We start from the raw sequence: 13117 nt of genomic DNA, 5'->3' as shown, positions 1-13117 counted from the left end.
GGATAACCGGCAGTTGCAAGGTAACTCCAACCTCGCTGTGGGCTGCAGGCACTGACCTCACCGCCCCTGCTCAATGGACACCTGTAATCTGGGGCTGAGGCGTACGAAAGGGGAGCTGAGGAGGCTCTGTTGTGGACAAATCAGCCGAAAAAACGGAGCATGACATTTTGTTTTGTTTTAAGGACTCACCCTGCTTTTGTTCCCGCATTCACGCACCGAACAATTTCTTCCCCGCAGCACCAACCCCCATGATCCCTCTACAGGGGATTCTGGGACCTGTAGTTTTCCTGGACGCACGGGACGCTACACAGGTGTGCTGCCTCAAGTATTTCCTGTGGGAGGTGCAGGCTCATTACATTGAGCTTAAGAGAGAGGCGGGACCTACAGCAGAGTGTTATTCCTGTGGAGGCTTTGGGCGCTGACGAAGGCACAACAACAGCCAGAAATGCATCCGCCACTTTCCAGAATAAAGCCTCCAAAGTTATCCCCTTGGGTCTCTGCTCTCTTTTTCTTGGAAGGAGTGTTTCCTGTACATTTTACGCGTCAACCTGAGACGCCTACAGAGAACCCCGCCTCACCCTGGGATCGGACATCACAGGCTTGGACTGTCTTCAGTCCGTTTTCTTCACCAGAGTGATTTGGTTGGTCCCAATTCCGCCCCGAAGTACAGGAGGATAACCGGCAGTTGCAAGGTAACTCCAACCTCGCTGTGGGCTGCAGGCACTGACCTCACCGCCCCTGCTCAATGGACACCTGTAATCTGGGGCTGAGGCGTACGAAAGGGGAGCTGAGGAGGCTCTGTTGTGGACAAATCAGCCGAAAAAACGGAGCATGACATTTTGTTTTGTTTTAAGGACTCACCCTGCTTTTGTTCCCGCATTCACGCACCGAACAATTTCTTCCCCGCAGCACCAACCCCCATGATCCCTCTACAGGGGATTCTGGGACCTGTAGTTTTCCTGGACGCACGGGACGCTACACAGGTGTGCTGCCTCAAGTATTTCCTGTGGGAGGTGCAGACTCATTACATTGAGCTTAAGAGAGAGGCGGGACCTACAGCAGAGTGTTATTCCTGTGGAGGCTTTGGGCGCTGACGAAGGCACAACAACAGCCAGAAATGCATCCGCCACTTTCCAGAATAAAGCCTCCAAAGTTATCCCCTTGGGTCTCTGCTCTCTTTTTCTTGGAAGGAGTGTTTCCTGTACATTTTACGCGTCAACCTGAGACGCCTACAGAGAACCCCGCCTCACCCTGGGATCGGACATCACAGGCTTGGACTGTCTTCAGTCCGTTTTCTTCACCAGAGTGATTTGGTTGGTCCCAATTCCGCCCCGAAGTACAGGAGGATAACCGGCAGTTGCAAGGTAACTCCAACCTCGCTGTGGGCTGCAGGCACTGACCTCACCGCCCCTGCTCAATGGACACCTGTAATCTGGGGCTGAGGCGTACGAAAGGGGAGCTGAGGAGGCTCTGTTGTGGACAAATCAGCCGAAAAAACGGAGCATGACATTTTGTTTTGTTTTAAGGACTCACCCTGCTTTTGTTCCCGCATTCACGCACCGAACAATTTCTTCCCCGCAGCACCAACCCCCATGATCCCTCTACAGGGGATTCTGGGACCTGTAGTTTTCCTGGACGCACGGGACGCTACACAGGTGTGCTGCCTCAAGTATTTCCTGTGGGAGGTGCAGGCTCATTACATTGAGCTTAAGAGAGAGGCGGGACCTACAGCAGAGTGTTATTCCTGTGGAGGCTTTGGGCGCTGACGAAGGCACAACAACAGCCAGAAATGCATCCGCCACTTTCCAGAATAAAGCCTCCAAAGTTATCCCCTTGGGTCTCTGCTCTCTTTTTCTTGGAAGGAGTGTTTCCTGTACATTTTACGCGTCAACCTGAGACGCCTACAGAGAACCCCGCCTCACCCTGGGATCGGACATCACAGGCTTGGACTGTCTTCAGTCCGTTTTCTTCACCAGAGTGATTTGGTTGGTCCCAATTCCGCCCCGAAGTACAGGAGGATAACCGGCAGTTGCAAGGTAACTCCAACCTCGCTGTGGGCTGCAGGCACTGACCTCACCGCCCCTGCTCAATGGACACCTGTAATCTGGGGCTGAGGCGTACGAAAGGGGAGCTGAGGAGGCTCTGTTGTGGACAAATCAGCCGAAAAAACGGAGCATGACATTTTGTTTTGTTTTAAGGACTCACCCTGCTTTTGTTCCCGCATTCACGCACCGAACAATTTCTTCCCCGCAGCACCAACCCCCATGATCCCTCTACAGGGGATTCTGGGACCTGTAGTTTTCCTGGACGCACGGGACGCTACACAGGTGTGCTGCCTCAAGTATTTCCTGTGGGAGGTGCAGGCTCATTACATTGAGCTTAAGAGAGAGGCGGGACCTACAGCAGAGTGTTATTCCTGTGGAGGCTTTGGGCGCTGACGAAGGCACAACAACAGCCAGAAATGCATCCGCCACTTTCCAGAATAAAGCCTCCAAAGTTATCCCCTTGGGTCTCTGCTCTCTTTTTCTTGGAAGGAGTGTTTCCTGTACATTTTACGCGTCAACCTGAGACGCCTACAGAGAACCCCGCCTCACCCTGGGATCGGACATCACAGGCTTGGACTGTCTTCAGTCCGTTTTCTTCACCAGAGTGATTTGGTTGGTCCCAATTCCGCCCCGAAGTACAGGAGGATAACCGGCAGTTGCAAGGTAACTCCAACCTCGCTGTGGGCTGCAGGCACTGACCTCACCGCCCCTGCTCAATGGACACCTGTAATCTGGGGCTGAGGCGTACGAAAGGGGAGCTGAGGAGGCTCTGTTGTGGACAAATCAGCCGAAAAAACGGAGCATGACATTTTGTTTTGTTTTAAGGACTCACCCTGCTTTTGTTCCCGCATTCACGCACCGAACAATTTCTTCCCCGCAGCACCAACCCCCATGATCCCTCTACAGGGGATTCTGGGACCTGTAGTTTTCCTGGACGCACGGGACGCTACACAGGTGTGCTGCCTCAAGTATTTCCTGTGGGAGGTGCAGGCTCATTACATTGAGCTTAAGAGAGAGGCGGGACCTACAGCAGAGTGTTATTCCTGTGGAGGCTTTGGGCGCTGACGAAGGCACAACAACAGCCAGAAATGCATCCGCCACTTTCCAGAATAAAGCCTCCAAAGTTATCCCCTTGGGTCTCTGCTCTCTTTTTCTTGGAAGGAGTGTTTCCTGTATATATATATATATATATATATATATATATATATATATATATATTAATATATATACTTATATCAGTCAAGAATAACTTTATTCTGTTCAAAAAATTTACCATAAAAGTATAACGAACATACAAAAAGAAATTAATAAAATGTGCATATTAAAATTGTTCATCAATACATCAAATGACTCAAATACTACATAGTGAGTTTTTTTCCCATCTTAAAAGGTTCAAGGTTAAAATTATTTAAAAAGGCAGTCATTTCATTTACATTTCATACCATTTCCTTATTAAAAATGCAATTCTAATAAAATGTAATACTGTAGCGCAAATAACTTCAGAGGAAAGGGATCGCAGGAGATCGAAACCTTCCTGATAATTGCTGGGGTAACTTTTTCTTAAAAATGGCATAAGGACACGTGTCCTTGGCTCTTTGTAAAGTGCGCGAAAGAGAATAAAGTGCAGGGTGCTTTGTTGTGCTAAACCGTCACAGGGGCAAGAAGTAAGGTTATTGCACCAGACAGCCTGTTTAGGAAATACCAATAAAAAGTGCAATGTGCAAAGCCGAAACCTAGTCAATAAAAATCTGTGCAGCGAGTTCGTATTAAAGGACAAGTAAAATTGTTGTTGAAAAAGGTGCCGATCTTAGATGGGTTGCGGCCCTAGTTGCTGCCAGGGATTGTTAAGCTCAGCAAAGTATGCATTTTTTATGATAAGTTTCATATTAGTGTCGATGCTCGATGGATTATCGTAGTAATGCCCTAGGCCTATTTCATTAAATTTTCTATTCACATAGCAGAGCCATGAAATGGCCTCAGCATTATCCAGTGTCATACAATCCTTAATGATCGCTCTTGTGAGATTTAAATCTTCTTACAACCAGACTTTGGCCTAAAGCATCAATGTGCTCTACATGCCACTGGAATCAAGCTATCCTGGCTGAAGAGGGGTGAAACCCCAAAACCGGTCCTATGATGCTTGTTTCCAGTCCAGGGAGGACCTGGCTTGGTAGTTCGGGCTGGACTGTTCCCATGAGGCACAGGGTCAAGACTGATTTGCATATGGCTGGGTTCAAACTGGAATGGGATGGTGAGCAAAAAAACGATGGATTTAGGCCCAGATCTCTGTACTGGGGTGAATGTATGACATTGTTCTGCATTCTGTCCATCAACAGTTTTTGCATAAAATAAGTAAAAGCATTCAAGGAGCTCTGTAAGCTTTTTGCAGTTAAAGCCATTAAAGCTGTGGAAAGTCTAATTTCTGGTCTATCAGGGCTGATTCTAGAAAAAGGGGGCCAGTATGCACCCTTGTCAGACTCCCTCAGTGGAAACAATGGGTCTAGTCCGCTCTCCCCCTGGACCATATCGTATGGCTGCAGTAGTTGATGCATGCAATCTACGAAAGAGGGAGATGAGAGGTTCCTCGAAGCCCATTTCACTCATCATGGACCACAGTTTACCCGTTAACTGTATTGAAGGCGCTGGACAAGTCCACGAAGGCAAGGTGGATTGTTCCCTTCCTAGCCTTCATGTACTTGCCCATAATCAAGACCAAGTTGAGACACTGTTCGTCTGACCCCATGCCTCTCCTAAATCTGTATTGGGTTTGTGATATTAGCCCAGATGAATCTGCCCAGGATCCCAGTTGGTCTAAAATGACCCTCCCCATCACCTTGACCGTAGTATTGATCAAGGAGATGGGTCTATAGCAGGTCGGGTCTTCCTTATTACCCTTTTTGTATACAGGTACCACTGTAGCCTCCATCCATGAGGTTGGGGATGGGGCCAATGATTGAGGCTCTAAAAACATTTGTTAGGAAGGGTGACCACAAATGCATATTGCTCTTAAAAAAATCAAGAGATACCCCATCCGGCCCTGCAGCTTTCAGTTGTATACCTGTCATAAGGGCATCCTCAACCTCACTTACAGTTAGGGAAGAGCTCAGGTGGTGGGCAGTTACTGAATTGAATGAGACAGCTAGACTTAATTCCTGGCCAGTGATACCCTCGGGGTTAAATATGTTTGTAAAGTGTGATTCCCATACTTGCCCTGGTATCAGTGAATCCATCCCCCTTGAATCCATTGTGAATAGGGGGCGGTTTATTACCTCACAAAATCTACTAGAGCGCACTCTCTCTCTAAGTCCACCCAGGCCAGCTTTCTCAGTCCATTATTCCACTTAACCACTGCGCTCTTGTAAGCCTGTCTTGCACTCTTGATTAAGGCTTTATCTCTGGGGCTTTTATGAAGTGCTTTTTTTAATCCTTTTGGGCCCTTGTGCACTCTGTGTTGAACCATTTAGGGCCCCTGGGTCCCCTTGATACTATTGGGGTTGTCAGGTGTTGGGACACATTCCTACAGATTCCCTCAAATCGCTGTATAACCATTTCTGGGGGGGGAGGGGGAGTCATGGTCTAAGCATTGCAGTATGGAGCTTAGGTTTGCTTTAACGATACTCTCCTCAAATTGGGGAGGATTTATCTTGTTCCATTTCATTCTCACCCCTTATTTCGATTATACTGGAGGGGGCGACCATCACCTTTCTTCTCTTGGGCAGTTATGTATCAGGAGGCAGTAAGGGGATTATGATTTCTGGCGTTGTTGGGCTCCACTTAAAAACTGTCCACCATGAAACAAAATTCGCTGGATATTAGCAAGAGGTCAATAACACTTCCACTCCATCTGCTCAATGAAGGTAGGATATTGGGTTATTGTGTTACTGACTAAAGTGTCAACAAAAAAGTATATCATTCACAATAATTTCATTTAAGGCATCTCCCTTTGGTGTGTGTACGAAATGCGTCAGGGGTTGGTCCGTGGTTAGCCAGCATGCTCCATTTGTGCTATGCCGACATATGGAGCAATTAAAGTCCCCCACCCAATAGATACACAGGGGCTGCCACTTCCCCACGATCTTGTCAATTTTCACTGTAAGATTTACAATAATGTCACTACTATTTGAGTCAAAAACATTGTAGTACCAATTAATTAAAAGAGTTTTGACCTGAAACAAGTTAGAAATTAAAATCAATTGATACCAGGGTGAGACTTTAATGGAATTTGCTTTGATTGACCTATACTTAAGGGATATCAATGTCGCTAAACCTCCTTTTGCTCTTCCTGCTGGTGAGGCAATTGCATGGACATTAAGGGAACAGAAGTCATCTAGTTCGATATTCTCCCTGGCCCATGTTTCCTGGATGCAGATAATATAAAAAGTATTTATATACGCTAACCATATTTTGTCTTCTAGTTTCGAATGGATACCTGCAATGTTCCTGGAGAGAATTCTGAAAGGACAAGTTTTATTTGCACTTACACCTGGGTTCCTCGTCTTGCTAACAATCGAGAGATTTAAACTGGACCCCGCGTCCCTGGACTGTGTGATGTTAAAGGACTAGCTATACCATCCACAGTCTCCCCTTCCTCGTTGCCAATGTGAGTATCAGGTAATTTAAGTGTAGGGTAGTCTGATTTTTTTTGTCACCAGACCGTTACCTTTTATTCCAACCTCTCTGGGAAGGTTATCCCTAGTTACCCCCCCATGTCCTCAACATCCAGCTTGAGCGATATAGGTCCAAGGGTAGTCAGCCAATTTCTGATAATCCAGATAATGCCTCAAAACGTTGGGGTGGAACCATGCGGGGGCCGAGGGAGTGGTTTTCTATTCTGGGGACGCAAACGAGGCATAATGCCCCCTTGGATAGGGAGGATAGAGAAAACCCAGTGGGCGTGCCGGTATGTGCTCAAGAGGGGAGTCTCTAAGATGGCATAGGGCAAGTTCACCCATATTTCATTGTTAAAATTCAGGACCACTCAATCTCCCTGTCTTTATATGTTTTCCCCAACCAACTTACCTGTCTTGCCATTATAATGTGGTTACGCCAGTTAACTGGGACCCGATGTTACTAGTGCACCAGTAGGTGGATTTAATAATGAGGCTCTGACAGCTTTCGTGATGAACAGGTGGTACATGTGGTACACCTGTCGGGACCAATGTGTATGGGGGGTACTCCGGAGGGAGAATTAATATGAGGTTTTAGTCCTGCCACGTAGACTTAGAGCCACTGTTTAACCTTTCCTGTTCCCTGAGCTCACTCTATGATCACTTTCAGTGCTCAGTGAATAGGATTCCTTGTGTTCCATCAGACTACTAGGAGCCCTCCTCTCTTCACCCGTTGCCTGGGTGTGAGGCTCTATTTCAGGATTTATGCAGATGGCCCTATCCCAGAGTAGATCGAATGTGTTTGCCTCTGCACTTCTGTCTAAGGGACCCTCTAAGGTTAACCTCCCACTTTTTGGAGCTCCAGGGGTGGCCTCAACACCTCTCTCTCGCAGGCCTTTACACAGGGGACATCTATCAATGAGACCACTTTGTCTGGATGCGTTCCCTGAGAGGACAAGAGTTAGGCCACTTGCTCCTCTATGCCCCCCAGTCGAGATAAAATAGGTTCCAGGGGGGACTAAAGCCCCCATTCTGCCTGTTTTCACGCCTGGAGGTGCCGTCACCAGCCCGCTCGACCAGAGGCGCATAAAGTAACTCGCAGTCTGACACTAATTTACCAAAATGCGCTGACATCATGACCATATCAGACATAGTCTTTGTTTTTGCAGGCCATCCCCCCCCCCAACGGGGTTTTCCCCCTAAGGTAGGGGGGGTTTGCTTAGTCCTCTTTGTCTTTCGCATGAGACCCAGGGTCCATTGATCAGTCCTGTTTACATTCGGGTCACTGCGTTTCTTTGCCGCCGCCACATTGTGGTCCTCCGTGTTTGTTGGGGTCACAACTCCCCTACCTTGTGGCTCTCCTTCCGTAACTCCCCGGCTCAAGATAATAACGCTGGGTGAAAGGGCGATTTGTTGTTCCTCCAGGGGGGGGTATGTGGGGATATAGGTATTATTCGATTAGAGTCCACTGCAGTTGTTAGGAGGTCAGACTGAGCAGAGCGAGTGTTCATGGCTGTGAATGGGGATGATAGATCCAGTGAAAGCCTGCGCTCTGCCAATTCAATTTCCTTGTTCAGGGACCCCACAACCTTCTGAAGGAAGCCATCTAGAGTGGCTTCAGTACCCTTAGGCATGGGCATTGGTTTCTTCCTCCCCAACCTAGTTTATCTTGTGAGTTCTCGGAGTATACAGAGCCAAATACAGTGCAGGTGAAGGTTATCTCCCCATCACCCCAACCCCACTCCTTACTTTTGGCTCGTTGGTGTCTCTGAATAATAAAACCAGGAAATATGGCCCAGTCCGGCCTCTCTGCACACAGACGGGCGCAGATGGGCCCGGGCTCCGCCCGTGCGCATCCTGCGAAGTGGGAGCTGCGAGTTTCTTTACGCGCCTCTGGTCGAGCAGGCTGTGACAGCGCCTCCAGGAGCGAAAGCAGGCAGACTAGGGGCTGTAGTCCTCCCTGGAACAGAAAGTGCCGGAGCCAAGATATTCCATAGAACACATGCACCCTTCAGCAACACGAACAGGCCACACCAACGTGCTTCAAAGTTTCTTTATTTCAAGGTAAGTAGATCTTGACGGAATATAAATCCCATAGGATATAATGGGATTTATATTTCTATCTATAGGAAATTGCATGGGGAAAAAACATTTTGGGTCCCCCTCTTTTTTCTCGGCCCACACTTAACAGATCACCCCAAAACTTTCCAGACAGCAGCTGAAGTGAGTGGTAAACTTGTTTTGAGAATGTCAGGAAGCTTCCTTAAACAGCACTAAAGTCAGGAGCAACTGGGTCCAATCTGGCGTGGCGAGCAAAGAAACGAAGGATTAAACCCAGATCTGTGGATGGGTGTGAATGTTTAATTGTTCAGTATTCTATCCATCATCTGTTCTTTTTGATTTTGTTGCCCTAAGTGGGAAGGGTATGCTGAGGCGTGGGTCCCGTGTTCACTGTGCCGCTGGATTCATGCTGGCCTTGATGAGAGGTGATACCGCGAAACTGGTCCCAGGATGCTTGTTTCCGGTCCAGGAAGGACCTTGCTTGGCAGTTCGGGCTGGACTGTACCCATGAGGAGCAGGGTAAAGACTGATTTGCATTTGGCTAGGTCCAAACTGGGTTGGCGTGGTGAGCAAAAACACGATGGATTAAACCCAGATCTGTGACTGAGGGGTGAATCTTTGCATTGTTCAGCAATCCGTCCATCATCTGTTCTTTCTGAAAAACAAAAAACGCTATTCCTACGGAAACTAGGTCCTAACTTTAACTACCTACTGAGGTAGGTAGATAGGTAGGTATGTGTATGTATATATATATTTTTTTAACGTGATTGTATTATATATATATATATATACATATATATTCACCAAAGGTCCCTGCGCGTGAGTGGGCACACGGCGATGCTCTAGCCCTGAGGTATTGTGTGCCTTCTGCAGCTCGCTTTCTTTCAATCCTGGATTACATCGATGCCCGACGCGTTTCCAGGCAACCACGCCTTTTAATCATGTGCTCCACAAAGAAACACTCACCATGTCCGAGCCGTGGGAGAGGAGCACTATTCTTGAACTTTTAAGAAGGCTGTGGAGGGGAACAGTCACTCTCTGCTCGGCACGATGTGCTATGCAAATTAGCCCTCAATTCTAGAAATCCGTCCTACTGAAGGAAATGAAACAAGATTGAAAAGTACAGAGGCATGGAGCCTACTATAGGGAGACTAGACTTACCTGTGGGACTACAATAACCAGCATGCCACAAAGCACCATTGTAAGCCACGCCCACTGAGGGCGGTCACAACCTAATAAAAGAATGTGGAAATAGGTGAGCGTTTCTTTGTGCCTCTGAGGAGCCCATGATTAAGAGGCATGGTTGCCTTGAAACGTGTCGGGCATGGACGTAATGCAGGATTGAAAGAAAGCGAGCTGCAGAGGGCACACAATACCTCAGGGTTAGAGCATTGTCGTGTGCCACTCAAGTGCAGGGACCTTTGGTGAATACAAATATCACGTAAAAAAATCGTCTGACTCCAGACAATAATGCAGCACTCCAATAACTTTGTTCTCTCTTGATTTTATTTCACTGGTGATGGCATCTTCGCATTTCAGAGCTGACGCTCCATAAATGTGTGCGTTTGTGTGTGTGTGGGTGGGGGAGCCCCAAATCCCCCAACTCTTCTTTTTTATATAAATAAATTAAATTTTTTATTCGGGGGGACCTCCCAAGCCTCCCTTTATTAACTACCCTTACCACCCTATGCCCCTACCCATCCCTAACCCCTGAAAATACCCAAACTATCCCATGCACTTACCTACCCCTAAATCCTAAAAATAACCTTACCACCCTATACTCCTACCCATCCCAAAACCCTAAAAAAAATCCATTACTCTATGCCCTTACCTATCCCTAAAACATCCTTACCACCCCTTAACCCTAAAAACACCCTTACAACCCAATACCTATACCTACCCCTACACCATAAAAATACTCTTACCAACCAATGTACCTACCCCTCTTAAACCCTAAAAATTCCCTAACCACCCTACACCACTAGCCACCCCAAACCTTAAAAATCCCTTATTACATTACGCCCTTACCTACCACTAAACCCTAACATACCCTTACCACCCTATAACCCTATCAACCCCTTAACCTTAGAAACACTCTTACAACCAAATACTCTTACACAACCCAAAAACAACCCGTAATAACTTATACCCACGACTAAGCCCACTTTTAATACATACATATATATATATACATACAAACATATATATCGAGTCTGTGCCCGGATTTGACTTTTGTTGGAGCTACGGGGTTTGCTTTGATACACACACGCACGCACAAACACTCCTAACTATACTTACCATACTTGGTAAAGGCATATGCGTGATAAAGAATTGTGTTGTAAAGGCTGCGTGGTAAAGGCACTGCATGTTTTCCCTTATAAAGCACATGCACACCCTTGAGGTTTCATGGAGCAGAGACAATAGATAAGAACTGATCACCACATAAAACAACAGCAACAAATCTATAACATAACAGCAACAAATCCCACAAGACATGGTGAACAAGTGATCACGAGCAAACCCCGCCCAGTGACATTCTTTCTTTAGTAATGTTACCATGTTAGGCACACTCTTCCTCAGGCCAAGATAGCCAGGATTATATTTCCAGTGAAGTGCATGCAGAGTCTGCTTCCATTGTTTGAAAGAGTGGTAGTACATACAACTGCGACATGCCTAAGGGGCAGGAGCAGACTAGGATAAGTGACTAAAATCAGTTGTGCAAAGTACTCTGATTGGGAGTCTGCGAGATATCATGATGTAGGGTTCGGGCTGTTTAGCATATCCTGCAGGGAAACTGTCCCAGTGTTTTACGTAATAGTTTGAGAGGCCTCGCTGGTACACTGAAGAGATAGTTGAGACAGCAATGGAGAAGGTGTTTTTGTAATTGTAATTGAGATTTGGGTTAAGGTATTGTGGTGGTTCACAGGGCATTGGAAAAGAAGGGATTATGATATGAGATTCAGAATAATACAGTGGGGCATGTTTATCATCCTCGAATGACTGCCTACGTATATTCTATTTCATATTATAATAATACAAATGTTTATGGTGTGCACTCCTCGTTGAGGAACAGTTATGAAATATTAAATAAAAAAATTGTCTAAGAAGTTAAGATAACTCAATAAATAATGAAATCATACCTGCAGAACCGCAATTACAGGGTGCAGTGCCTCCATAAACTTGTTCCAGGTCAAAGCCGTCATCATTAATCGCCCCTGAAGCAGATACAGCAGAATTGTCTTGGCAGCAGAGTTTACCTGTTCCCAACAATCAAGAGCCAGAGAAGTATTAGAAGACTGCAGAGCATTACAGCAGCAAGCGAACATGTATTCCATCTGTTATTTGCAAATCAATGAACAAGGTGGTCTACTTTTTACATGCTGGAAGACCTAGTTCTTTTGTGCTAAGCAACAATTCATATAGATTACAGAAGGAAAACTGTGGATTATATCATCGTAGGTGGAAACCCCAGATTACAATGTCGGGAGTCACCACAATACCACGATGCCCACTATAGAAAATAAATTGTGTATTTCCAAACCCAGATGTATTACAACTCATGATGACAATTCGGGCTGATTAAGGGACATGCATTGCTTGATCAGGCAAGAGGCAAATGGCAGTGCCCCAGTTAGTCCTTGTTCTTTTTTGGGGCGGTATGAAAAGAGACAATGGAACGCCCAGGCCCAGAGATGTTGCGCCCTGGTGGCGCAGTGCACAGGATAGTAATGTTTTCAACGGGATTGTCAGGTGTAGCAACACAATGGAAATACAATTTTCCTGCTGTTGCCCAAACAGCAGATTAGGGAGAAGTCATCTTCTATACACATCTTTCCTTCTCTTGGCGGTAATGTCCCTTACAGAATTAGCCAGTTGAGAACAATTGAGTGACAGTCTTCCTCTATGCAGTGTATTACAATGATAGAGACCCACCTTGCCCTCTCTTACCTTCTCCCTTGCCAGTCTGGGTCAGTTGGACCAATGAACAAGTTACTTAACCTTGGTAATGCTCTTTCTGGTAATACTTTATCTAACTGCAAATTCTTCACCTTCTGAATTTCCCAAGTGTCAGACTGGATCCAAAAATGTTTCCTAGCAATTGCTCCCATGCACCTAAAGGTGGCATCATATTCTGCAGCGGCCACACAACAGATTTCCTTTGAAACTGTTCCATACACCTCAAACACAAATTGACTGTGACAGATTGCAAAATGAAAATGTGCAAAATCTAACTTGGGATCTTTCAGAGCCATAAAGTCAATTCCACAGAATGAGTAGGAAGGAGGGTGGAGAGGAATTTGTGGTTAGCTAGAGTATCCATCAGAACGAGAGTTACTGAGGTCAAGTAATTTGCTCATCTGATTGATATTTCTAACTGCAGATTCCTCCCCTTTTCAATAGATA

General features: G+C 46.3%; 1 protein-coding gene across 1 annotated transcript in view; it reads right to left on the bottom strand.

The window, feature by feature from the left end:
* RTTN (rotatin) overlaps window positions 1-13117 on the bottom strand; it is a 1129552-nt gene that overhangs the window by 840930 nt on the left and 275505 nt on the right. The window contains exon 17 of the mRNA XM_086965450.1: window positions 11854-11970. Within this exon, the coding sequence (XP_086821576.1) occupies window positions 11854-11970 (117 nt within the window). The remainder of the gene's footprint in view (window positions 1-11853; window positions 11971-13117) is intronic.

Source organism: Lissotriton vulgaris, chromosome 4_1 (genome assembly GCF_964263255.1).
Source record: "Lissotriton vulgaris chromosome 4_1, aLisVul1.2, whole genome shotgun sequence".
In the NCBI taxonomy this organism is placed as follows: Eukaryota; Metazoa; Chordata; class Amphibia; order Caudata; family Salamandridae; genus Lissotriton; species Lissotriton vulgaris.
Note: the sequence above shows the minus strand (reverse complement) of the source record. Positions and strands in the feature narration are given on the sequence as shown.